The sequence below is a fragment of the Cyprinodon tularosa genome, unplaced genomic scaffold (genome assembly GCF_016077235.1).
Source record: "Cyprinodon tularosa strain WSP-4 unplaced genomic scaffold, ASM1607723v1 ctg90, whole genome shotgun sequence".
NCBI classification, from domain to species: domain Eukaryota; kingdom Metazoa; phylum Chordata; class Actinopteri; order Cyprinodontiformes; family Cyprinodontidae; genus Cyprinodon; species Cyprinodon tularosa.
In genome coordinates, this window is record NW_024039674.1 from 2,786,882 (window position 1) to 2,811,228 (window position 24,347).

At 41.7% G+C, this 24,347-nt stretch overlaps 4 protein-coding genes across 4 annotated transcripts; 1 reads left to right on the plus strand and 3 right to left on the minus strand.

Annotated features, from left to right (window-relative positions):
• Positions 1-615: 615 nt before the first annotated feature.
• LOC119775925 (tubulin alpha chain-like) lies at positions 616-6,037 on the minus strand. The gene is made up of 4 exons (XM_038274083.1): positions 5,820-6,037; positions 5,584-5,732; positions 4,499-5,425; positions 616-633 (listed from the first exon to the last, which is right to left on the minus strand). The coding sequence occupies exons 1-4, from the start codon at positions 5,926-5,928 to the stop codon at positions 616-618; spliced, it is 1,203 nt and encodes a 400-aa protein (XP_038130011.1). The 5' UTR covers positions 5,929-6,037.
• A 7,337-nt stretch (positions 6,038-13,374) lies between these two features.
• LOC119775909 (hemoglobin subunit beta-like) lies at positions 13,375-14,150 on the minus strand. The gene is made up of 3 exons (XM_038274060.1): positions 13,989-14,150; positions 13,698-13,920; positions 13,375-13,607 (listed from the first exon to the last, which is right to left on the minus strand). Exons 1-3 carry the CDS (start codon positions 14,078-14,080, stop codon positions 13,479-13,481), a joined length of 444 nt encoding a protein of 147 aa, XP_038129988.1. The 5' UTR covers positions 14,081-14,150; the 3' UTR covers positions 13,375-13,478.
• Positions 14,151-17,064: 2,914 nt separating this feature from the next.
• On the plus strand, positions 17,065-18,316 carry LOC119776016 (hemoglobin subunit alpha-1-like). The gene is made up of 3 exons (XM_038274216.1): positions 17,065-17,223; positions 17,812-18,019; positions 18,115-18,316. Exons 1-3 carry the CDS (start codon positions 17,129-17,131, stop codon positions 18,241-18,243), a joined length of 432 nt encoding a protein of 143 aa, XP_038130144.1. The 5' UTR covers positions 17,065-17,128; the 3' UTR covers positions 18,244-18,316.
• Positions 18,317-18,427: 111 nt separating this feature from the next.
• On the minus strand, positions 18,428-20,176 carry aqp8a.2 (aquaporin 8a, tandem duplicate 2). Its single transcript, XM_038274215.1, has 5 exons — positions 19,783-20,176; positions 19,536-19,662; positions 19,240-19,454; positions 18,679-18,813; positions 18,428-18,598 (listed from the first exon to the last, which is right to left on the minus strand). Exons 1-5 carry the CDS (start codon positions 20,037-20,039, stop codon positions 18,553-18,555), a joined length of 780 nt encoding a protein of 259 aa, XP_038130143.1. The 5' UTR covers positions 20,040-20,176; the 3' UTR covers positions 18,428-18,552.
• Positions 20,177-24,347: the final 4,171 nt, after the last annotated feature.

Consider the following 24,347-nt stretch of genomic DNA (forward strand, 5'->3'; position numbering starts at 1 on the left):
TTTGCCTGAAACCAAAAAAATGGTCGACAATCCTCTGTTTAGTCCGATGGTCTGAAACCTTTACAATCCAGGGGGACATTTCGTCTTCAGTCCAGCTAATAAACACGTTTAAAGCTGCAAAAAAAAAAATGTGGGCTTTAAAAGAAAAAAAGTTAAATGTGATATCAGGGAATGTGTAATTTCTTCTTTTTTTTTTTGGAAAGATGAATGCACTTTCAACGTATTGTTGAAACATATTGTAAAATTATATTAAAAGAACATTTTCCAGTTAATAAAATATACACAGCTGTTGTATTTTGTCTTTTTTTCAAGAAATTTGATGCAATTAATGAATTGAGGAAATATTAAAACCTTTTTTTTAGTATATCTATATTTCAAAGGATTAGTCAGTACTTTTACAATTACATTTTATATTAAATTTAGACATATTCCCTCTTTTGGATTGCATTGTTGTTTTGAGAAAATTTATCTCACTAGTTTGGAAAAACTGTTTGTAGCTGAATTATTTGCTAGTTGTTTGTTACGTCTTATCTTTGACAGTGGAAGCAGATATTTGTTTTATTATCGGTGATGAAAGGATAAATCTGTGTTCAACTCTGCAGGATTCAGCCTCTGTCAGAAGCTCTGGGAGATCTCTACAAAGAGTTCAACTCCCTGAAGGAGCGTCTCGTCCAGCTCACAGCCAGGTTTGAAGATGTCGAGAAATTTGTGGACGACGTTCGATCGGGAGGAAAACGTGCAGCACAAAGCAGAGAGTTCCAGACCTCCAGATGGACGACAGGACATGAGGGAGCAGCAGAAGGTGGAGGTCCACCTACTGGGAGGAAAACCAGAGTCATAGTTCGTAGAATCCAGAAAATAGTTGGCTCACAGCACTGATGATGACATGCTGCAGCACAGACCTCATTTCAGATCCTGATTTATTCATGTCAATGTACTTTAGCAGCGTCTGAGCCTATGTTGGAGGTTTCCTTAAAGAAAATTATACTTTAGGTCTATGCTGCACAGAGGCGTAGCCAGAAAATCCTAATAGGGGTGGCCAGTCAATGACCAATGAACACTGAGGGGTGGCCGAAAGGCACCAGAACCTCAGAGCCAATCTACACTGTTCCAACAGGAACGAGCACAACATCCATATTTTCTAAATAAAGACAAACTATACTTTCCTGCAGCCTTTGCTAACAAATAGATGCAGATATTTAAACATCAATGCTGTGTAAATAAAAGGTATAGTGAACAAAATTCTTTCAGGTTTGAGTTTTGGGGCAAACATATTTCACTTGTCATTACCTACTTTTATCAATAATCATTCTGCAAAAAAATATATATATTTAAATCTACTAATATTCACCTTTAATGAATTTTTATGTTATTAATAAAGTAATTTGTCTATGATTTCACTGAATACTCTGTGATGACTTGCAGAGGCACATAATTTTATCTTTACCAAATAATTCAAAATTTAGTTCTGAAAAGAGTATCTTTAATTCCGTAAAAGTTTAAAAAACAATCCACTGGACTTGGTTTCCAAGGTTTGAAGACGTTTCGCTTTCCCTCCAGGAAGCTTTTATCAATTCCAATGTCTGGATCCGCAGTGAGTTTGAGGCTTTATGGAGACAAGGCCTTGTATTGCATGGAAACATGCAAATGGTAACCGATGAATGGGTCGTTTGGTTCCATTGTTAGCCTGTAATATCTGAAACCTGTCTATGATTCTGAAGGTTGGTCGTTAAAGGGGGGGATTGTCGTTAAAGGGGGGATTGTCTCCTGTAATAGCTGAAACCTGTCTACGATTGTTAAGGGTCGTTCGGTCCAGACATTTGAATTGAGAAAGCTTCCTGCAGGGGAAGTTAAACGTCTTTAAACCATGGAAACAAAGTTCAGTGGATTGTTTTTTAAACTTTTACGGAATGACTATGACCTGGATGACTGAGAATCTTCATCAGCAGTATCTTTAATGTTTGTATATTGATGTGCATAATTAACCACAGTGTCTCTGTTGTCAAGTAGTTGTTAATATATGAAAAATGTAAATGTTTAATAAGTTTGAAAATTCCCCTTCAGATTATTACTGCTGCCACCATCTGTATTAGAGGGGGGAAAAAATGGTAGGGGTGGCCAATGATTGGCTAAGGCCACCCCTGGCCCCCCATCTAGCTCCACCCCTGATGCTGCACCATTAAATGTCCAGATGTTGATCTTAAATATTATTCTTTAACAGATATTTACTACAAGTTAATAACAAAGGTGTTTTACTCATTAAACAAATGTTGTCACAACAAATGTCCTTTTCCTGAAAAAGAAAAGTGAGGAAATCCTAGCATTACCATTTTGAAATGTAATGGAACCCCCCTCCCACACACGCACAAAAAAAATACTTAAGTAGAATTACTCAGAAAAAAGCAGTATTTAAGTACAGTAATCAAGTAGATATACTTTACTTTCCACCACTGAAAATGGAACTTGTCTGTCATCATAACAGAGGCCATTTGTGGCCTATTGTACTTAACTGTAAAAAAAACCTTTTTATAGTAATAACCACCTGTATATTATATTTGGTACATATCCAGCTGTAAATTTACTTCATAACACTTGTTATCTATATATTACATTCATCTATTAGTAAGATTCTGTATATAATGGTATTCATCTCTATACTTATTCAGCAGAACCCATGTCCTGTATTTATGGAACCATTATCTATCCTGCACTTTCTGCTATTGCACTTCTGGTTAGACCTAAACTGCATTTCGTTGCCTTTTCCCTTTTCCCAATGTAATGACAATAAAGTTGAATCTAATCTAATCTAATTTCATGTTTAATGCAGACTAGTTTCAGTGATCTATGGAGACAGACAGGAGATGGAGGAGCCCCTGGATGGAAATGTTTTGCTTCAGTGGGATCTGACCAGCTCACCATTATAGAATCCATGGGCTGTACATGCAAAATCTGATTTCTCAGGATTGGGGTTAACTTTTTTTCTGACTGATATGAGAAGTATTATTTTACTCCAAAGTCTAATATTAAAATTTCTACTCCAATGCGTTTCCAGGAAGCTGCTAGTTACTTGTTCCTTTTGGCTCAGCTTAGCTTTATAATCCACTGTTGCTGTCTTTCTTTTTTGAAGTACAATTTCACCTATAATATTGTTATTGTTATTAGTCTTTGAACAAAATACCTGCATATTGATGGATGAATCACAGGCAGAACAAGAAGGCATAACAATCTATCTGCTGAATCCAGCAGCTTGTGACTTTTAGAACAAGTTTAAGCATATTTTGCTTGGAGTAAAAAGGAAGGATATGACGGGTTTTCGGATCTGGCTGAACAACTTGTTTCCTCATTTGTTCATAACAACCGACCAGTCCTTTCTGTGAAAAAAATGAATCTTCATTTCTCTGAACTAACATTTCATCCCATCTTTAATTAATGTGGACTTTAACTAGACCAGTGTATGACTATGGTTTGATTTAAACCATTTCATTGCAGCTCAGGCTCAAGGCCCCTACTTATTAGGTCTTGCTCTCACGTCTGTGAAAATAAAAAAATTTGCTTGGAAAAGGAGGGATTTAGATAAATAGAATTAGGCTTTAACAGCAATACACCAGTCAGGAAAGAAAACAGGAGAGAAACAAGTTAATATCAACACAAAGCAGACATCTCTGCAAGTTTTTATTTTCTTCGAAGTATTTAAAAAACTACAAAAGTATTGGATAATTTTTCTGAAAACCCAGCTATCCAACTCCAGCAAAGATCCATATATAAAGAACCAGAATGAATGTAATGATTTACAGCAGCGGTCCCCAAACTTTTTTGCATCACAGACCGCTATATGTCAGACAATATTGTCACGGACCGGCCGGGGGGGATTTTACGAACTGGTGATTTTACGATCAAGTAAAATGATACGACTGGCATAAAATCAAATACAAACAGCATTAAAATAAAACAACAAGCCGGTCCCATCTAGGCGTAATCGGAGACAATGACACATGAAGTGTGCTCCTGATGTCCAGTCTGCTCCGTAGTTTTGTTTTGGTCGCTGTAACAGCAGAAAATCCTGCTTCACAAAGATAGGATGTTATAGATAGGATGAGTCTTGAGCTGAATTAACCTGTGTCAAGAGGCACAGATGCACCGACTGATGTAATTGGGAGAGAATACCGCAATTTTTTATATTTTTCAAAATAAAACATCACTCAGACTCTGATCGTCGATCAATTATATATATACTTTTTTCTGTACGGCCAGGTACCGGTCCGCAGCCCGGTGGTTGGGGACCGCTGATTTACAGCACAGGAAAATCAGAACACCTCAATCCAAAATGCTTTTTAGTAAAAAAAAAAAAAAAACAGAAACTTAAACTGCAATAACCTTAGAAACACAATAGAAACACTTTAAACACAGAAATAAACATGAAGCATACAACTTCTGACTTTTGCTGTACGATTTAGAACTCTTCGCCCTCCTCATCTTCATCTATACCGTCGTGCCCCACCTCCTCATAATCTTTCTCCAGAGCAGCCATGTCCTCTCTGGCCTCAGAAAACTCCCCCTCCTCCATGCCCTCGCCCACATACCAATGGACAAAGGCCCTCTTGGCGTACATCAGGTCAAACTTGTGGTCGAGACGCGCCCAGGCTTCAGCGATGGCTGTGGTGTTGCTCAGCATGCACACGGCCCTCTGAACCTTGGCCAGGTCTCCCCCAGGAACCACGGTGGGAGGCTGGTGGTTGATGCCAACTTTGAAACCAGTGGGACACCAGTCCACAAACTGGATGTTGCGCCTGCTTTTCATGGTTGCTATGGCAGCGTTGACATCCTTCGGCACCACATCCCCTCTGTACAGCATGCAGCAGGCCATGTACTTGCCGTGGCCGGGCTCGCACTTCACCATCTGGTTGGATGCCTCAAAGCAGGAGGATGTGATCTCAGATACAGTGAGCTGCTCATGGTACGCCTTTTCAGCTGAGATGACAGGGGCATAGGCAGCCAGTGGGAAGTGGATCCGAGGATAGGGCACCAGGTTGGTCTGGAACTCTGTCAGGTCAACATTCAGAGCTCCATCGAAGCAAAGAGATGCCATGATGGAGGACACCAACTGAGCCACCAGCCTGTTGAGATTAGTGTAGGTTGGACGCTCAACGCCCAAGTTCCTGTGGCAGATGTCATAGATGGCCTCATTGTCCATCATGAAAGCACAGTCTGAGTGCTCCAAGGTGGTGTGGGTAGTGAGAATGGCATTGTAGGGCTCCACTACAGCCGTGGAAACCTGAGGAGCTGGGTAGATGGCGAACTCGAGCTTGGACTTTTTACCATAATCTACAGACAGGTGCTCCATCAAGAGGGAGGTGAAACCAGAGCCGGTTCCTCCGCCAAAACTATGGAAGATCAGGAAGCCCTGAAGCCCGGTGCACTGGTCACACTGTGTACAGAGAGGGAGAACAAGAAGGACGCTTAAAAATCTCATTTCAAATACACTTCAGCTGGCCTCAGCAGGAGCTGGATTCAAACTCCAGCAGCCCTATTAATATTGCCTTAAATATGTGGAAACTCAATAAATCCAACATTGAATCCACCTACCAGTTTACGGAGTCTGTCCATAACAGGTTCAACAAGCTCTTTCCCGATGGTGTAGTGTCCACGGGCGTAGTTGTTAGCAGCATCCTCCTTCCCAGAGATCAGCTGCTCAGGGCTGAACAGTTGTTTGAAGCGCTCAGTTCTCACTTCCTCTAAGAGACGCATTTTAATTATATACCGGATTTATTTGTTTGACTGAGTATAAAGATAAATAAGAGCAAATAAATAAAGATATTTACCAACAACAGTGGGCTCCAAGTCCACAAAAATCGTTCTAGGGACATATTTTCCTGCTCCAGTCTCACTGAAAAAGGTGCTGAAAGAGTCGTCTCCTCCACCGGTGCGCATTTCACTTTGAATATGGCCGTCTGGCTGGATCTCATGTTCAATGCAGTAGAGCTCCCAACAGGCATTCCCGATCTGAACGCCAGCCTGGCCAACGTGGATGGAGATGCACTCACGCTGACAAAAAAACAAACAAAGATTACATAATTACCTTACATTTTATAACAATTTGGTTATAAACGGAGACAAATAGTCATGTCATTCAAACAGATATAATTTAACAGCATATCTTCTGGGGCTAATGTATACATGCCACAGTATTATACAATTGTAATGATTATCCTATAATCCCTCAATTCTCATTCCTGTTGGAGGCAGTGGAGTCAAATATGAGATTATAACACTTGTTCAAAACTTCTGCCAGTTACCTAAATTCCTAACGGGGCAAAATAAATAAATAACAGAGACCGAAATACAAATACATTGACCTTATTGTTGGTAAAAACCAAACCTGACCTAAGTTCAAAGTGACTGAAAACTTTTGTTGTCAATAAAAACTACAATTTCGTTAATAAAGTAAAAGCCTTGCCTGTTGAATTAAAATGCTAGCTTGTTCGAAGCATTCGGCTCAACTTCCATTAATGTCAGTTTACAAGCCTACATTCAAATATATTTAAAAAACTTTTCATATTAATCTTACCATTTTGTAAAGTCGTTGCTGTTAACTTTAACTGAAACCGTTCAAAACGCTCCAATCTATCCGTTGTGCTGCTGACAGGACATAAAATAAAGAAAATCTAAACGGTTTGAGCTCATTTGTGAAATGGACCATACCATTACGCTGTAGGGGATGTTGGACTTTACCATTGATCATTGACCACAATAATAATATAACAAAAATCACAAAATCAACTAAAACTTATCAGTAATAATTTTTGTACTTAATTATTATCCCCAATACAAAACTTAAAAATGAGAGATTGTTAAATGCAAGATTATTAACATCAATAGAAGACGTTTAGAAATATTAGATCTTTTAAATAGACTTGTACATGAAATAACTTACACTTTCTCAATGTATCAGTTCTGCTGCACATGATATATTAAGTTAAAAATGACCACTGATCAGCTAAGGTTGAATGGTGACACAAAATACTGTAGATATCAAAATATTGGTGAACATCCGTTGGAAAGCGTCTTATTGGCAGCAAACTGCAATTGTTTTCAAACAAAGTTATTCAAAACCCTACAAGTAAGGTTTAGAACTTAGTCTGACAGTCAGCTCAGCTGAGAATATGAATACGTCATTAATGACTTCTAGGGATACATTTATGAAAAATAATCTTACCTTTATTCCTGCTTTTGTTATGTATGTTCATGTCTGCACATAGGATAGTCCTAATCAGGAAAATCATCACTTCATAGTTATATTTAAATCGTACAAACAACTAATAATTGTTAAAGCCTTGCATTTTGGAGTGATACATGCTAAGAACAAATGTTTTCAATAAGGTCAGATATACTACTGATTTATTGCTCATATCATCTCTTAATATATATACAGAAATTTATCTTTTAAAAAGACAAAATTGTAAGCTTTGAGGGTAGTTGTGAATTAGTCTGTTTCAATGCTGAATTGTAACAGTAAATGGCCTTTACAGTGTCTATTCAAGTCAGCGGACTCCAGAGGGCTTAGATTACACTATAAATCAAAAGAACAAGATTTGTCCTTGCAGCCTCATATTGGGGGATCATTTCTTGTTTTTTTTTTGGAGTATGTAACATGCTTTAGGGTAATTGCCATGCTGGATATCTTCAACAGTCTTTTTTAAATATATCTATGAAGTGATGATTTTCCTGATAAAAACTATCCTAAATAGCATAAATAGCTAAACAGGAATGAAGGTAAGATTATTTTTCCTTAATTTTGTTCTAAAAGTCATTAATTGAGGGGATTGTCGGCCTATGGTTAGGGCAGTGCGCTTGGAATCCAGAGTTTCTGAGTTCAAGGCCCAATCCCACAGACTGACACTCTGGGTCTGTGAGCAAAGACCCTTAACCCCTTGACCTGATGTACGACAAGAGGGCCTTTGTCCATTAGTATGTTGGCGAGGCCATGGAGGAGGGGGAGTTTTCTGAGGCCAGAGAGGACATGGCTGCTCTGGAGAAAGATTATGAGTGTTGGGATCCAGAGGTTTGCCCTCCAGAGGGCAACGTGGATCCCTTCCTGTGGGCTTCTGTTACTGTTGGGATCCAGGGGTTTTGCCCTCCAGAGGGCGACGTGGATCCCTTTCTGTGGGTTTCTGTTTTCTCTGTTGGGATCCAGAGACTTTCCCACCAGAGGGCGCCGTGGATCCATTCCTGGGAGCTGCTGCTCAGCGCTCACAGCTGACCCCCATCAGCTGATTAGGAGCTCTCACTTTATAAGCTGTTTAGGAGCTCCATTCTGAGCCGGATTGTTTTCCTTGCCATGGAAGCAAACCTGAGCCACCCTGCCTGTTTGACCCTGCCTGTCTGAACCTGTGAACCTGTAAGTCAGAACCTGAATCTGCAAACCTGAACCTAACCTGCTCTGTTTTCTCTGCCTTCCAGGGCAGAACCCTGTCAATAAATATTGGACTTTAATCCTGCCTGTGTGTTCTGTGAGTTCTGCATCTGGGCTAGTAAACCTGCAACATCATGACAGAACAATCCGGCCAACAGACTAGCCCAGCAGACTCACTGGAGCCGCCCCCGTGGATGTGGAAGGAGGAACCGACTAACTCCACGGAACCACATGGGTTGGTTTCGTACCGTCGATGGCTGGAGATTCTGACCCGTCTGGAGACCCCTGAGCCCGCTCTAAGCCGTCTGGAGACCCCTGAGCCCGCTCTGAGCCGTCTAGAGACCCCTGAGCCCGCTCTGAGCCGTCTGGAGACCCCTGAGCCTGCTCTGTGTCTTCCAGAGATTCCTGATTCGGAGCCACAGTCGGTGGTTTCCGGCGCTCCTGATGCGGAACCGCAATCGGCGGCTTCCTCAGTTCCTGATTCGGAGCCGCAGTCGGCGGTTTCCAGTGCTCCTGATTCGGAGCCACAGTCGGTGGCTTCCGGTGTTCCTGTGGAGCCACAGTCGGTGGCCTCCTCTGTTCCAGATCCGGAGCCGCAATCGCCGGCTTCCTGTGTCCTGTGGAGCCACAGTCGGTGGCCTCCTCTGCTCCTGATGTGGAGCCACAATCGGGGGCCTCCTCTGTTCCTGATCCGGAGCCGCAATCTGCGGCCTCCTGTGTTCCTGTGGAGCCACAGTCGGTGGCCTCCTCTGCTCCTGATGTGCAGCCACAGTCGGTGGCCTCCTCTGCTCCTGATGTGGATCCGCAATCGGCGGCCTCTTCAGTTCCTGATTCGGAGCCGCAGTTGGCGGCCCTGTCTGAGCCTGTTGCAGAGCAGCAGAAGCAGAGACGGCGTCCTCCTCAGAGCTTCCTGCAGAAGCAGAGACGGCGTCCTCCTCGGAGCTTCCTGCAGAAGCAGGGATGGCGTCCTCCTCCGGGGTCCCTGCAGCTTCTGAGACTCTGGCCCCCGGAGTGTCTGCCTCTGCTCCGGTTCCGCGGCCGGCCTCCGGAGCGACTGCTTCAGCTCCGTTTCCACGGCCGGCCACCTGAGACTCTGTCTTGCCTCCGGCCCCACGGCCGGCCACCTGAGATTTTCCCTGTCCTCGCCCGCCCTGGGTGGGTTGTTTTTGGTTCTTTTTTTTTGTTTTTGGGCGTCTGGTATCCGCCCTTAAGGGGGGGGGTACTGTTGGGATCCAGAGGTTTGCCCTCCAGAGGGCAATGTGGATCCCTTCCTGTGGGCTTCTGTTACTGTTGGGATCCAGGGGTTTTGCCCTCCAGAGGGCGACGTGGATCCCTTCCTGTGGGCTTCTGTTACTGTTGGGATCCAGGGGTTTTGCCCTCCAGAGGGCGACGTGGATCCCTTTCTGTGGGTTTCTGTTTTCTCTGTTGGGATCCAGAGGCTTGCCCACCAGAGGGCGCCGTGGATCCATTCCTGGGAGCTGCTGCTCAGCGCTCACAGCTGACCCCCATCAGCTGATTAGGAGCTCTCACTTTATAAGCTGTTGAGGAGCTCCATTCTGAGCCGGATTGTTGTCCTTGCCATGGAAGCAAACCTGAGCCACCCTGCCTGTTTGACCCTGCTTGTCTGAACCTGTAAGTCAGAACCTGAACCTGTAAACCTGAACCTAACCTGCTCTGTTTTCTCTGCCTTCCAGGGCAGAACCCTGTCAATAAATATTGGACTTTAATCCTGCCTGTGTGTTCTGTGAGTTCTACATCTGGGCTAGTAAACCTGCAACATCATGACAATGAGGAGGTGGGGCACCACGGTATAGATGAAGATGAGGAGAGCGAAGAGTTCTAGACTGAATTGTGGAGCAAAAGTCAGAAGGTGTTTGTTTCATGTTTATTTCTTTGTTTGAAGTGTTTCTAGTAACTGTTATTGCAGTTTAGTTTTTTTTTTTTTTACTAAAAAGCATTTTGGATTGAGGTGTTCTGATTTACATGTGCCATAAATCATTACATTAATTCTGGTTCTTTATATATGGATCTTTGATGGAGTTGGATAGCTGGGTTTTCAGAAAATTATCCAATTCTTTTGTAGTTTTTTAAATATTTTGGTTGAAGAAAATAAAAACTTGCAGAGATGTCTGTTTTGTGTTGATATTAACTTGTTTCTCTCCTGTTTTCTTGCCTGACTGGTGTATTGCTGTTAAAGGCTAATTCTATTGATCTAAATCCCTCCTTTTCCAAGCAAATTTTTTTATTTTCACAGACGTGAGAGCAAGACCTAATAAGTAGGGGCCTTCAGCCTGAGCTGCAATGAAATGGTTTAAATCAAACCATAGTCATACACTGGTCTAGTTAAAGTCCACATTAATTAAAGATGGGATGAAATGTTAGTTAAGAGAAATGAAGATTAATTTTTTTCACAGAAAGGACTGGTCGGTTGTTATGAACAAATGAGGAAACAAGTTGTTCAGCCAGATCCGAAAACCCGTCATATCCTTAATAATGTTAGTTAAGAGAAATGGAGATCGGTTGTTATTAACCAATGAGGTAACATAATTTATTAAGTTGTTCAGCCAACTCCGAGAACCCGTCATAGCAACCGAATGCTTCAGGTTTGGCCACAAAGCTAGGTTAATTGATTAATTGGCTCTCGTCTGACAGAAGCTAAAATGCTTGTGTTTTGAGTTTGATCAACACATTTTTGCTGTTATCCGCAATGACATGGATGCCTTTTGTCATGATTTTATCAAGAGCTTGGACCCACATGCAAAGAAACCAATCCAGAGAGACCAGGGGAAGAAATTGAACAGGTTTATTGAGAAGTTTGTGGAGATTCCAGTGTTGCTCTGAACACTGCTCAACCAGAACTGAAAGGTGAGGGAAAGACACTGCGGTTAGTTCAGGTTCAGTGGGAAAATTGATTCTCGAACTTGAAGAGGAGGAAAGGTAGGCAGACTCACGTTTTCAGAGAATTGGTTGACTCTTAGACTCCAGTAGGTGAGGGATGAGTTCCGGTGTTTGTCTCGTACGGTGGAGGGCGGACAGGGTTACCCAAAATGTGGTTGCTTGTAGATGAAAGGAGAAAACTGACTGCCCCTCAGATTTCCTGCGGTACTTAAACTGACTGTATTGCAGATGAATCCCTTGCTCAGTGTGAAACTCAAACGATTCCTCTGGGGAAATTGGATCCAAACCTCCGGTTTGTATCCCCAGCTCAGTTTGAAGCTCAGTAGATCCTTCCAGGGAAAGAAGATCCAAAAATCCAGTTTTCAGAATGACTTCCTGCCGAGAGTTAAAGACAAAAAAAATAACGTTAAGCATCAGGTTGACAAAACTCAGTTTGACTCAGCAAAACTCAGCTTGGCTAGAGTACCCAAAACTGGTAAACACTCTGACGTTGAGGTAGTGGCAGTCAGCAGCTTAAGAGCACTCCGTTAACGAGGTAACCCCTTGCAGGTGTGTGAGGAGGAGAATCAGAACCAGGCGCCGCCTGGTGGAGGAAGGAAGACAAACACACAAGAAACACAGACCACACAGACTGGAGTTCCCCAACAACTTTGGCCTGGTGGGGACAGTCCCCACCAATAATCAAGTGAGAATGCAGTAATGCATTGCTTTCTCACTTTCATTTTTCTGTCTCTAAGTAGTCCCGCATATTTCAATATTTTGAAATATTATTATTATTATTTCTGGCCCATGGAAATTAATGGAAAACTTCAAAAATTCCACTAAAAGTTCAGCTACTTTGCCCTTTCTTGTTTCCAAGTTTAGCTTATTTCTGTATGACCTTTCTGTCCATATTTTACATTACTTCAACTTTTCAACACTTTAATGAAGTTTCTCATGTAGCACTAAGCTGCTCATTCAATACCACATTCTTCAACATTTTAACCAAACCTTTATTTCTTCAACCAGGTAACATTCATGTTTTTCTTGCAATTTTCTTTTCTGATTCCGCTCATTTAATACATTTCAGCCTATATTTTCAAAACTGCCTTAATTCAGCTTCATCTTTCTGGACAAGCATTAAGCTTTTCTGTTCGCTGCTAATTCATAACATGCCTGACATGTTTCTGATGTCGGCTTCAGCTTGCTTCTGCTTTTTTTCAATAAAGAAATTAAGCATTTATCTTTTCTTCTATTTCATGTCATTTCAAGTTGTTTCTGCCATTTTGAGCTTACAGTTTAGCGCACAGCATTCTCACAGCTTAGCAGGAACAGCTATTTTTCTAGTTTCAATAGACTTTGGCGCTCAGCAATATGTGGGACAAATTTCTAAATTTGATTTTGCTGCTTTTGAAGGAGGATAATCACTGGTGTAACTGAAAGGAAAAATATCAAATCAATCAATCCACATTTTTCTGGATGGATTGATGAATGAAACTGAAATTGTTTCCATACTAGGGAGGCATGATATATTGCTGCTGGCATCAGAATCGGCTGTTATTCATGCTTTTTTTAAATTAAATTTTAAAATTTTAAATTAATGTCTAACTACCCATAAATATAAATATCAGTTTATTTTGGTTCTAGTGTGTTCTCAACAATAGGAAAGCATTCAATAAATATATGTTTGAGCTCACTTTTGGAAAATACAAACCCCTATTGAAAATGTCCATCAGCCACCACTCTTAGAGTGTCCCCACCAACTTTCATAACCAGGTTACACCATTGATTGGAGGGAAATTATCTCTCTGATCAGTTGTTTTGGGTTTGACTCTTCAACTCTGAAGCTTGTGAGTTGTCCTGTTCTCAGCTAGGTTTATAAATGCTCCCTCAGATGTTCAAAAGCCACAAAAAAGGACTGACCAGACAGGGATTATTAAAGTACATATACAGAACGTCCAAGTCTAGATTTTATTGCTGTCACTCATCATTCTTTTGCTGTAATTCACCTCAGACTGTTAGTTGTTTTCCCTTTACATCTTCGTGTCTATGTGGGAAAAAAAGCAAAGTAAACAAGTGACTTTTCATTTTTTGCTTAATGTGGGCCTTTATTTTTTTTCACGAAGAAGAGACGTGGCTCCTGTAGAACATAGGTCTGATCTCCTTCCCACGCGTGAAAGCTTCTGGGTGTTCAGTGGTACTGCTTTCCCAGAGCGGACACCACCACAGCCAGGAACTTCTGGAAAGCTGCCTGAACCTCTGGGGTGAAAGCAGAGCCCATCTTGGCGGCAATGACGATGGTCAAGCAGTCAGCCAGCAGCTGCGGAGAGGGAAACGCATGCGCATCGGATGGCTTTTACGCATGGGTGTCTGTGTGTGTGCCAGGAGCTGGTGGAGCTCCACGCCTCACCTTGAAGTTGTCGGGGTCAACGTGCAGCTTCTCGGAGTGCAGCACGCTCAGCTCAGCGTAGGTGGCCTTAATGTTGTCCATGTTCTTGACGGCGCGGTCCAGTCCGTGCAGCACCTTGATGCCGTGCGCCTGGACGTTTGGGTTGCTTTTGATGGCCTCAGCGTTGTAGAGGTTACCGAAGCTGGCGAAGTACCTCTGAGTCCAGGGGTAAACGATCAGGCACCTGGAGAAGGAGCAGAGATTTAATAGATCGGTTTGGACTCAGGAGGATGAGAGGAACCGGGTCAGTACCTGCTGAGGGCCTTGGGGCCTGCATCGTTATAGTCCAGGCTGGAGAAGATGGAGTTGATGATGCTGCGTTCCTGCTCAGACCACACAACCATGGCTGCTCTGGATTGTTTTCTTTTGGTTCAGGCTTGAAAGAAAAAACGCTGAATAGAGCTGCGTGTTGAGTCGGGTCTATTTAAATGTCCCCATGGGCCCCCCACGCCCTGAGAAACGAGCCTGTTGATAGGCTGGAGATGATGCGCTTGAGATAAACCAAAGACCTCTCCAGAAGTAACTAGAAGAGTTTAGAATATTCTCTTTATTAATATTAATCATAAGGCTATTAAGAATTAATTTTCATGATCAAACCCCAGTTACCATTTTTTTCTGTCAATAAATCTAATTTTAGCAGAAATTACCCAATTTTCTTTAATTGAATTTAATTATAGCTATAATAAGGAGCTCCTTTAAATATTTGGAAAAAAAAATTAAAGACTGAATAAAGAGAACTGTTAAGCCATTAGTAATAAATTTCTCAATACATATTTTTTATCATTAAGTTGTATTAATACAAACACATAATATGAATAATTTCATATAACAGTTTCTTCCACACTGCCATTAGTCTACTGAATGTTTTGTAAAATAGGTAATTGTATTGTATTTTATTATATTTATTATATTTTATCATTATATAACAACAAACAAACAAAAAAAAAAACATTAGAAGTGTAAATTTACAGTCATATGTTTATATTACTGTTTTTATATATTTATTTAAATTTTTTTTAACTATTTTTCAAGGCTGCACTTTTCAAAAATTTGAAATTGTCCAGAGAGCTGTTCCAAACGAAATTTCTTTTAGTTTTACACTTGTGTAAACAAAATGACAAATAAAATCTGTCTAAGTCTAAAAAAAGAACGCATCCAATTTTTGCATTTACTTAATCATATTTAGTTACTTTAACACAATTGTTATTTGTCCTACCCTGCTAACATGAAACAATTGTGTTAAAGCAACTAGATATGATTAAGTAAATGCAAAAATCGGATGCATTCTTTTTTTCAAGTCAGAAAACTCATGCTGTATGTCAAGTTTATTTTGCAAATATTCTACAAGATATACAAAAAGTATCTAAATGTATCCATAAGAAAAACAGGTGTACAGAATTTCTATTACAATAACCACGAATTACAGATCAGCATTGTGTATTATTCATATAAGAAAAAAACAAGAGGTTTAGGAGTATTTATAAAGTCTACAATGTTGAAATAAAATCAAATAAATCATTGCATTCTTTTATCAAACTTATGGCTTCCTCACTCAGATCCTATTCCATATTTCATGCAGTTTGCATGAATGTTTGGTACAGTAGGAGTTATCAGCTGGAGCACCCGGCTGTTATCTGCAGCAGCGGCCCCTCCACCCAGTCCCCCTGGTGCCAAACTCAGGCGTTTGGATCAAGAGAAAATACTTGAGCGCGATGATAACAGCTGCATGTGGGTGCTGTTTAATACCAGTGATAGAAAATAAATTAATCAGGAGAGTCAAGAAATGTTTATATAAAGAATGTAGTCACTGATAAATCTTTGACAGATTTCAGAGCTGTTTTTTTAAATTAATGGGATGAAATGATTGATAGAGCTGCTGAAGCCTTTTTTTATTATTTATATATCTTTATCTATTTATTATCTATCTAACAAATAATAATTAAAATGATCATTTACAAGTTATAGAAAACAAAACCGGCATGTAAGCGCTATGAAATGATTTTTATAAATTAAAATCTGACTTTATATATTTTCTAAAAGTGTGTATGTGTATATAAATATATATATATATATATATATATATATATATATATATATATATATATATATATATATATATATATATATATATATATATGTAGTGTATATATATATATATATATATATGTATGTGTATATGTATATATATATAAATTATATGTGTATACATATATATATACTTATTATATACTAATTAGATGTTATTGTTATAGAAAATTTTCTGGGGAAAAAACAAAACAAATAACTTATATTTTTGAAAGAAAACATACATTAAAAGATGTTCAAATGTGTTCCAACATATTTTGGTTAATTTCACAAATCAAATCCATGTTTACAGTACTTTTTAGTTTCTTCTTTAACTACCTTTATATAATGACTGTTGTTCAGAACAGATAATTATTTCCTCAAATCTAGATGAAGAAATATAAAGAATGTTTGGAAATTTGGGTGTTGTACAGTGCTGACTTAGCACTAAACATACCTGTTGAACTTATGGCCCAAACGTCTTTGGTTTGATCTGTTCTGATAAATTTCCAGCCTGGATCTTTTAACAGAAGGGGACAGAAAAACGCCGGCATAAATAACTTATAATCATTTTATTTACTTTGACAAAACCCTTAGTTAATTCTATAGCATAATCCTGCCACTACCATGCTTCACTATGAGAACGGCAGTATATATTAAGAGACAAAGCTGGTACTTTGGAGGTGAGGCTAAGGTGGAAAACTAATCAGATGTTTGAGTTCAGGAAGATTGAGTAATGCTGAAAGTAAAACAAACATTTTTAAATAGTTCAGCTTTTCTCCTTTTTCCCCTTTAAGATATTTGTTTTGTTTGTTTGCTTTTTTCGGTAAATAACCTACAGATAAAAATGAGAGGATTTGTCCTATTTTGTCCAATTTTATTTTATTTTGCAAATGCTCTTAATGCTTTTTAGATTAATTTATTGAATCCTCAATGTAGTGAAAGTGTGTTTGACCCCTTTCCTTGGTGAAACATCTGTTTGCATCCAATCTGCTCTGGTTATAACAGCTTCCGACCTGAAGTAACCCAAAGTGTTCCCTCTGTACCGTTTCTTTCTTTTTTCTGTCTTAACTTCTGACAGACTAAATTCTGGACCCATATGTCAGTGATCACGTTCTTGTCAACCGACGCCCGTGATGTGGCCCACTGATAGAGCCTCACCCACTGGCACCCCGCCACCGAACCTCCTATCAGGCGGGTTTGTGAGGCTCTATCTGCGTCATCGGACGTGGTCTGGCACCCGTTTGCGGGGGAGTGACACTTGGGCCAACTGAATTTAAGTGAATCACTGTCAGGTGAGACAAAGACAGAGAGAGAAGCAAGCAGACATGAGTTTGACGGACAAGGACAAGGCTGCGGTCACAACGCTTTGGAACAAGATCTCCAAAGGAGCTGATGCCATTGGATCAGATGCTCTGGCCAGGTACGTGGATCTGAATGTTCTGGTCTTGAACCGGTGGAATCATATTCATTTAAACAGAAATAATAAGAATTAGAGCTAAAAGTCTCGTATAAAGATTTTTTAAACTCATACTTTTTTTATCTGCCCTTCTAATTGAAAGATAAGCACAATCACAAGGGCCTAAAACGGTACTGAAACAGTAAGAAACTCTTTAAAAGGGTGTTCTTACATAGTGGGATGTAAACTGCTCCCATGACAACCTCAGATGTGCCATTCATTGGTATCTACTGTCTCAAGTGGAAAAAGCTCCACTCAATGCAAGGGAGAGTAAATTTCAGCTTTTAAGATTTTAAAAAAATAAATGTAATCAGTAAAATAAATCCCTATGCAAACGAGTTTCCTTTTTTCTGTGTACATGATGCCAGTGAAAAATGTGTTAACCTTTTCTATCCTGTTCTAATTTTCAGTGTAACACTCCAGACCATGTTTTCCTCTTAGTAGTTAAAAAGAATTGCAATTTTCTAAAAAAAAAAAAATGAAAAAACTTGTGTTGATTGGTCGGTCATGCACTAGAGCTTCTGTCACCTTTGACCTCTTTTATACCCGCAGAATGCTTGTGGTTTTCCCCCAAACCAAGACGTACTTCTCCCACTGGCCTGACCTGAAACCAGGCTCTGCTCCCGTAAAGAAGCACGGCAAAAAGATCATGGAAGGCGTTGCTCAGGGGGTGTCCAAGATCGATGACCTGAGCAATGGCTTGCTGGACCTCAGCGAGCTTCATGCCTTCCAGCTGAGGGTGGACCCAGCCAACTTTAAGGTACCGCTCAGATAAAAGAATGAGATTGCTTTTTAAATTAGCTTTTATTGAGTTTCCACTTTTAAAACCTGCGCCTCAAATGTGTTTTTCCACAGATCCTGGCCCAATGCCTCCAGGTGGTCATCGCCACCATGTTCCCCAATGACTTCACCCCGGAAGCCCACGTCGCCTTTGATAAATTCCTCTCCAACTTGGCTCTGGCTCTCTCTGAGAAGTACCGCTGATCTGGGCTCAACCACACCGAAGCCATGCATAACTCAGTGAACGCAACGGAGCAATAAAAAGCATGCCACCCAACCTGTCTCCCGTCTTTATTTGTGATATCATCTTAAACTTAAACAAAACAAATGAAAACAAACCATAGAAAAGTTACATTTGGTTTTCATTACACATGAAAAAAAACAGCTCTTGCAAAACTCAGCATGAAATAAGAAAATATAGCAAAAAAAAAATGAAACATTATATGACTGGAAAAGCATGCACTGATAATGTTTACGACTTCAATATCACCTCCATGACAGTAAAGAGAGTCCTCATGATTTCATAACAACTCGTAACTTATTGTCTCCCAGGATGAGCCTGAAACAGAGCGAAAGGACATCACAGTTTTATAGGTTTGGCCCATCATCTATGTTAATGTTTATTATAGGAGCAGATACCTGACCAAAGCCGCGGACGCCATTCCCCCTCCAATAGGCCCGACCCAGTAGACCCAGTGGTAGGTCCAGTAGTTGGTCATCACAGCTGGACCGAAAGCTCTTGCAGGATTTAAACAGGTTCCTGATATGTCAGCTCTGCATCCCCACCAAACAAAATCAGTTATTCGTATATAGCATTTACTCATTTTTTTATATTAAAAATTATGAAATAATGGAGTTAATTTCTCCATTGTGATATCAATCAAGTTTTGTTCTATAATTGGTAAATTCAAAGGAAAATACGACCATATTTATACCTCCTTGTTCAGAAAGAAAACCTCAGTTGTAGACAGAATAGCCACACAATTGGGGCTGCTGAGGTCAACAAGTGATGTTTTGTTTAATCTATGATATATCATCTTTCTAACACCTACTCTGACCTGCTTTTAACCATCTCAGACCCAGTTTGTTATTTCTACCAGATACAGAAAGGCTTTCTCAAAATGAATGTTAAACAATGATAATAGCACATCTGATAACTTCTGCAGTGTTCTGGCTTGATTTCTCAGCCATTATTCTTACCCTGCCAAGATGTTGAGGATGACAGTGCAGCCCACCAGAACAGGGGCGAGTGGCGTTTTCGTCCGGCTGTTGACCGCCGCCATCAGCAACACCATGGTCACCAAGCAAGTCATCGCCACCTCTCCGAAGAGGGCCCTATACAGCTGGCTCTGAGACTTCAGGACGTCAAAAGCAGCTCCTGTGGCGTTGAAGAAGCGCTCTGGGCTGGTCATCAGCTGAGAGATGAAAGCAAGGTTAAGAGTGCTGAGCTTAAACAGGAGATCCTTTCAAAACATCATGCTTGTGATGGCACCAACCTTAGCCATTCCTGCTCCAAGGACTCCTCCAATCAGCTGGCTGATGATGTAGGGCCCGACCATCATCAGCTCCATGCCCCCACACAGGTAGATGGCAATGGTGAAGGGAGGGTTAAAATGGGAGCCACTTAAAGAACAAAAAGTAAATACATGTTTAGGGCTGAATTGTTGCCAAACATTATGAAAACATCAGTGTAATCCTAAAGAAAGCTGCTTGTATTTGATTTTATTCTTAAAGAAAGCTTACCTGATGTTATCCATGACGGCCACCAGCACTACTACAGCCAGCCCATGCACCAGAGCAGGCTGCAGCCGTCCAGTTGACGGGACGTTCTCGATGACCGACACACAGCCAATGAAAACAAAGAACATGGTTCCCATGATTTCGGCCAGGCACGGCTGGTAAAGTCTCTCATATTTGCTCAGAGGCCTAGAGATCGGCTTCTTAACATTCTCCATCAGTGTAGAATCTGGATCTTCCATTTCCATTTTCTCTACACCCATGGTTTCTGCGCTGTCTTCACTTCAGCCTCTACATGCAGCACGTACACCGTATCCAGTTTGCTAACTAAGGTAAAGGAGCTGCAGGACGGCTTATATTTATAGCTGGCACCTGCAATCATTAGCACACTTGTGTGACTGATTGTAAAACTCCAAAGGTGGAAGGTAATCTCTGTCCAGCATGTCTTAAACCTAAGGTGTCTGGCGAAAGTCCAGCTCCATTAAACCATCTTTATGAGTAAATCCCTAAAATCGCTGTTTGCAGAAAGGATTATGAGATAAAAATGAAAGCAACCTGACCTTATTAAGAGGCATATTCCAGAGGTTAAACCGTTATTTATTCACAAAAATCACCCTCTAAGCGCTGTTTGGCTGGCCAGGTGGGGCTACAATAACTGAGAGAAGCCTGTGTAGATAAGAGCTGCACAGACTGCAGCAAATAGAATAGGTCACTCTCATTTACAACCCTGACAGAGCATTTCTGTGGCTTTAAATATGTTTCTGCTAATATGTGATTGGGGTGACTCTTTGGTTTAGTGATGCTATGGGAGAATCCAGTTCAAGTTATCAATTCCTGCTGTTTTCATGAATGTCAGATTGATTTGGGTCATTTAATGATTATTTTTGAAGAGCAGATTCATGATAAAACAACAATCTCATACTAAGACTTTTTTTATCTGCCCTTCTAATTGAAAAATAAGCACAATCACAAGGGCCTAAAACAGTACTGAAACAGTAAGAAACTCTTCAAAAGGGTGTTCTTGCATAGTGGGATGTAAACTGCACCCATGACAACCTCAGATGTGCCATTCATTGGTATCTACTGCCTCAAGTGGAAAAAGCTCCACTCAATGCAAGGGAGAGTAAATTTCAGCTTTTAAGATTTAGAAAATAAATGTAATCAGTAAAATAAATCCCTATGCAAACAAGTTTCCTTTTTTCTGTGTACATGATGCCAGTGAAAAATGTGTTAACCTTTTCTATCCTGTTCTAATTTTCAGTGTAACACTCCAGACCATGTTTTCCTCTTAGTAGTTAAAAAGAATTGCAATTTTCTAAAAAAAAAAAAATGAAAAAACTTGTGTTGATTGGTCGGTCATGCACTAGAGCTTCTGTCACCTTTGACCTCTTTTATACCCGCAGAATGCTTGTGGTTTTCCCCCAAACCAAGACCTACTTCTTATCATGATGGGTTTAAGGTTCTTAGCCCACATGCAGAACACAACGGAGGCTGGGTAAAAGTTTAACAGAGTTTATTGAATGTTTCACAAAAACACAAGATAATGTACTGGGTCAGGAACTGGTCCGGGCTGGTTCACTGAAGTCTGCAGAGATGATAGTTTGATTAGAAGGCAGGCTGATGAGTTATGAGTCTTTGATAATTCAGGTTTGTACCTTGACTGAGTCCAGGCTTCTCCTTGAGAGAGAGGGAACCGTTGGGTCCAGAGACTGTTTGTTCAGCAGAGTTCAAGAGCAGCTGCAGCGTCTTGCTTCTGACTTTGAACGGCAGACCTTGATCAGAGTTTCCAGCTCTTAACTAAGAGCAGCAGGGGAATCCACATAGGAATCTTCAGGTTAGGCTCTCTAGGGCAGGTTAAGCTCATCCAGAGCTTCAGGCTAGAGACAAGTTTCCTGTGAGGCAAAAACAGAGGAGAGTTAGAATCAGATCTCTCTCAAGAGACAACTAAGATTCTTCGGGTTCTAGGCTCAGGTTGCTAATCAAACTAAGGTCAACACTGTGGCGTCGAAGCAAGGTCTGGCAGCTGGTTATAAAGGGGAGGTCTCCTGATGAGTAGATGCGTCTCAGGTGTGCTGGAAGACTCCAGCTCCAGGAGACCCACGGCGCACTCTGCTGGAGGAAGGTGGTACAGCTCCTGATCCCAACAGTACCCCCCTCTCAACGACCGCCTCTTGGCGGTCCAGAAGATGTCGACGGGAGGGAGCTCTCATATTCCTCAATCAGGGATGGATCGAGGATATAAGAGCCAGGAACCCATGTGCGGTCCTCCGGACCGTAGCCCTCCCAATCGACGAGGTACTGCCAACCGCGACCTCGCCGACGGGAGTCCACGATCCGGCGGACGGTGAAGGCAGGATGTCCATCGATGTCCCGGGCGAGTGGAGGGAAGTCGGATGGAGGGCACAGGGGGCTAGAAACAACTGGCTTGATCTGGGAGACATGGAACGTGGGATGGATGCGGAGACTCGGAGGAAGGTGAAGACGTACAGCTGAGGGGTTGATGATCTGGGCAACCTTGTAAGGACCAATGAATCGGGGGGACAGTTTTCGAGACATGCCCTTGAGGGGAATGTCTCGCGTGGACAGCCATACCTCTTGGCCTATGGAGTAGTCAGGGGCCGGGCGCCTCTTGGAGTCAGCGAAGCGTTTTGTAGAGACAGATGAGCAGTTGAGGGTGGCGATGGTGTCCTTCCAGACCCTCTGACAACGACGGATATGTTGATGGACAGAACGGACCGAGATCTCTCTCTCATCTGCAGGGAAAAGAGGAGGCTGATAACCGAGGGATACCTGAAACGGGGATAGACCAGTGGCAGCTGACTTGAGTGAGTTGTAGGCGTATTCGATCCAGGTCAGGTACTGACTCCAGTCAGTGGGGTTGTTTGAGGTCAGGCAGCGGAGAGTGGATTCTAGCTGCTGATTCATCCTCTCCGTCTGCCCGTTTGACTGTGGATGATAACCAGAGGTGAGGGAGGACTTACAGTTTAATGCTGAACAGAAGGCTTTCCAGACTTGAGAAATGAACTGTGGACCGCGGTCAGAGAGAATTTCCTGTGGGATGCCATGGAGTCGGAAAACATGCTTCACCATAAGCTGCGCCGTCTGGAAAGCCGTGGGAAGTTTTCTGAGGGGAATTAAATGACAAGACTTGGAGAAACGGTCGACGATGGTTAAAATGGTGGACATACCTCTGGAAATCGGGAGACCAGTGACAAAATCTACGGCAACATGAGACCAGGGACGGGTAGGAACAGGTAGAGGATGCAGCAGGCAAGAAGGTGGTTGGTGAGAGGTTTTGTTTCTGGCACAGATGGGACATGCCAAGACATACTCTTTAACGTCCTTGTGTAAGGAAGGCCACCAGAAACGTCTTGTAATCAGGGCAATCATTCTGCTCACTCCAGGATGGGCGGAAAATTTTGCTGCATGCATCCACTGGATCAGGCGGGATCTGACAGAAGAAGGAACATAGGTTTTATTTGGGGGGCCGTTACCTGGGTCAGGTTCAGAGGCTAGGGCAGAGTTGATGAGATCGGTGATCTCCCAGGAAACCACTCCAACTGTACAGGAGGCAGGAAGAACAGGCTCGGGCGTCTCAGGTTGATCAGCAGAGTAAAGACGAGAGAGAGAATCGGGCTTGACGTTCTTGGAACCAGGTCTGTAAGAGATTATGAGATTGAATCGGGAGAAGAACAATGACCATCTAGAATGACGTGGGTTAGCTTGTTTGGCGGATTGGAGATAGGCCAGGTTCTTATGGTCAGTCCAGACCAAAACTGGATGTTCTGCCCCCTCGAGCCAGTGTCTCCACTCCTCCAAGGCGAGTTTGATGGCTAGAAGTTCTCGGTCTCCAACACCATAGTTTTGCTCCGCTGGTGAGAGTCTACGGGAAAAAAAGGCACAGGGGTGAATCTTTTGGTCTGAGTCGAATTGTTGAGACAGAACTGCTCCAACACCGGAGTCTGAGGCATCCACCTCTAAGATGAACTGTTTAGAGGGGTCTGGCTGGATCAGAATGGGAGCTCTAGAAAACAGGGTTTTTAACTTTCCAAAAGCCTTTTGAGCTTCAGGAGTCCATTGAAATGTCTTCTTTACCGAAGTCAGGGTTGTGAGAGGTAGAGCTGTTTGACTGTAATTCCTTATGAAGCGTCTGTAAAAGTTAGCAAAACCAAGGAATCTCTGAAGCTGTTTGCGGTTTTCAGGTGTCGGCCAGTCCAGAACTGCCCTTATCTTGTCTTCGGATGGCTTAACCTGCCCGCCCTCGAGCACAAACCCTAAGAAAGTGACAGATGGTTGGTGAAATTCACATTTTTATGCCTTCACAAAGAGCTTGTTTTCCAAAAGTCTCTGAAGGACCAGACGGACATGTTTCTTATGCTCAGATAGGTTCTTGGAGTAGATCAAAATGTCATCAATGTAAACAAACACGAATACATTCAAAAAATCTCTGAGGACATCATTGACTAGAGCTTTAAAACAGGCAGGGGCATTTGTGAGACCAAAAGGCATGACCAAATACTCAAATTGGCCTAAGGGGGTCTTAAAGGCAGTCTTCCATTTGTCTCCTTCTC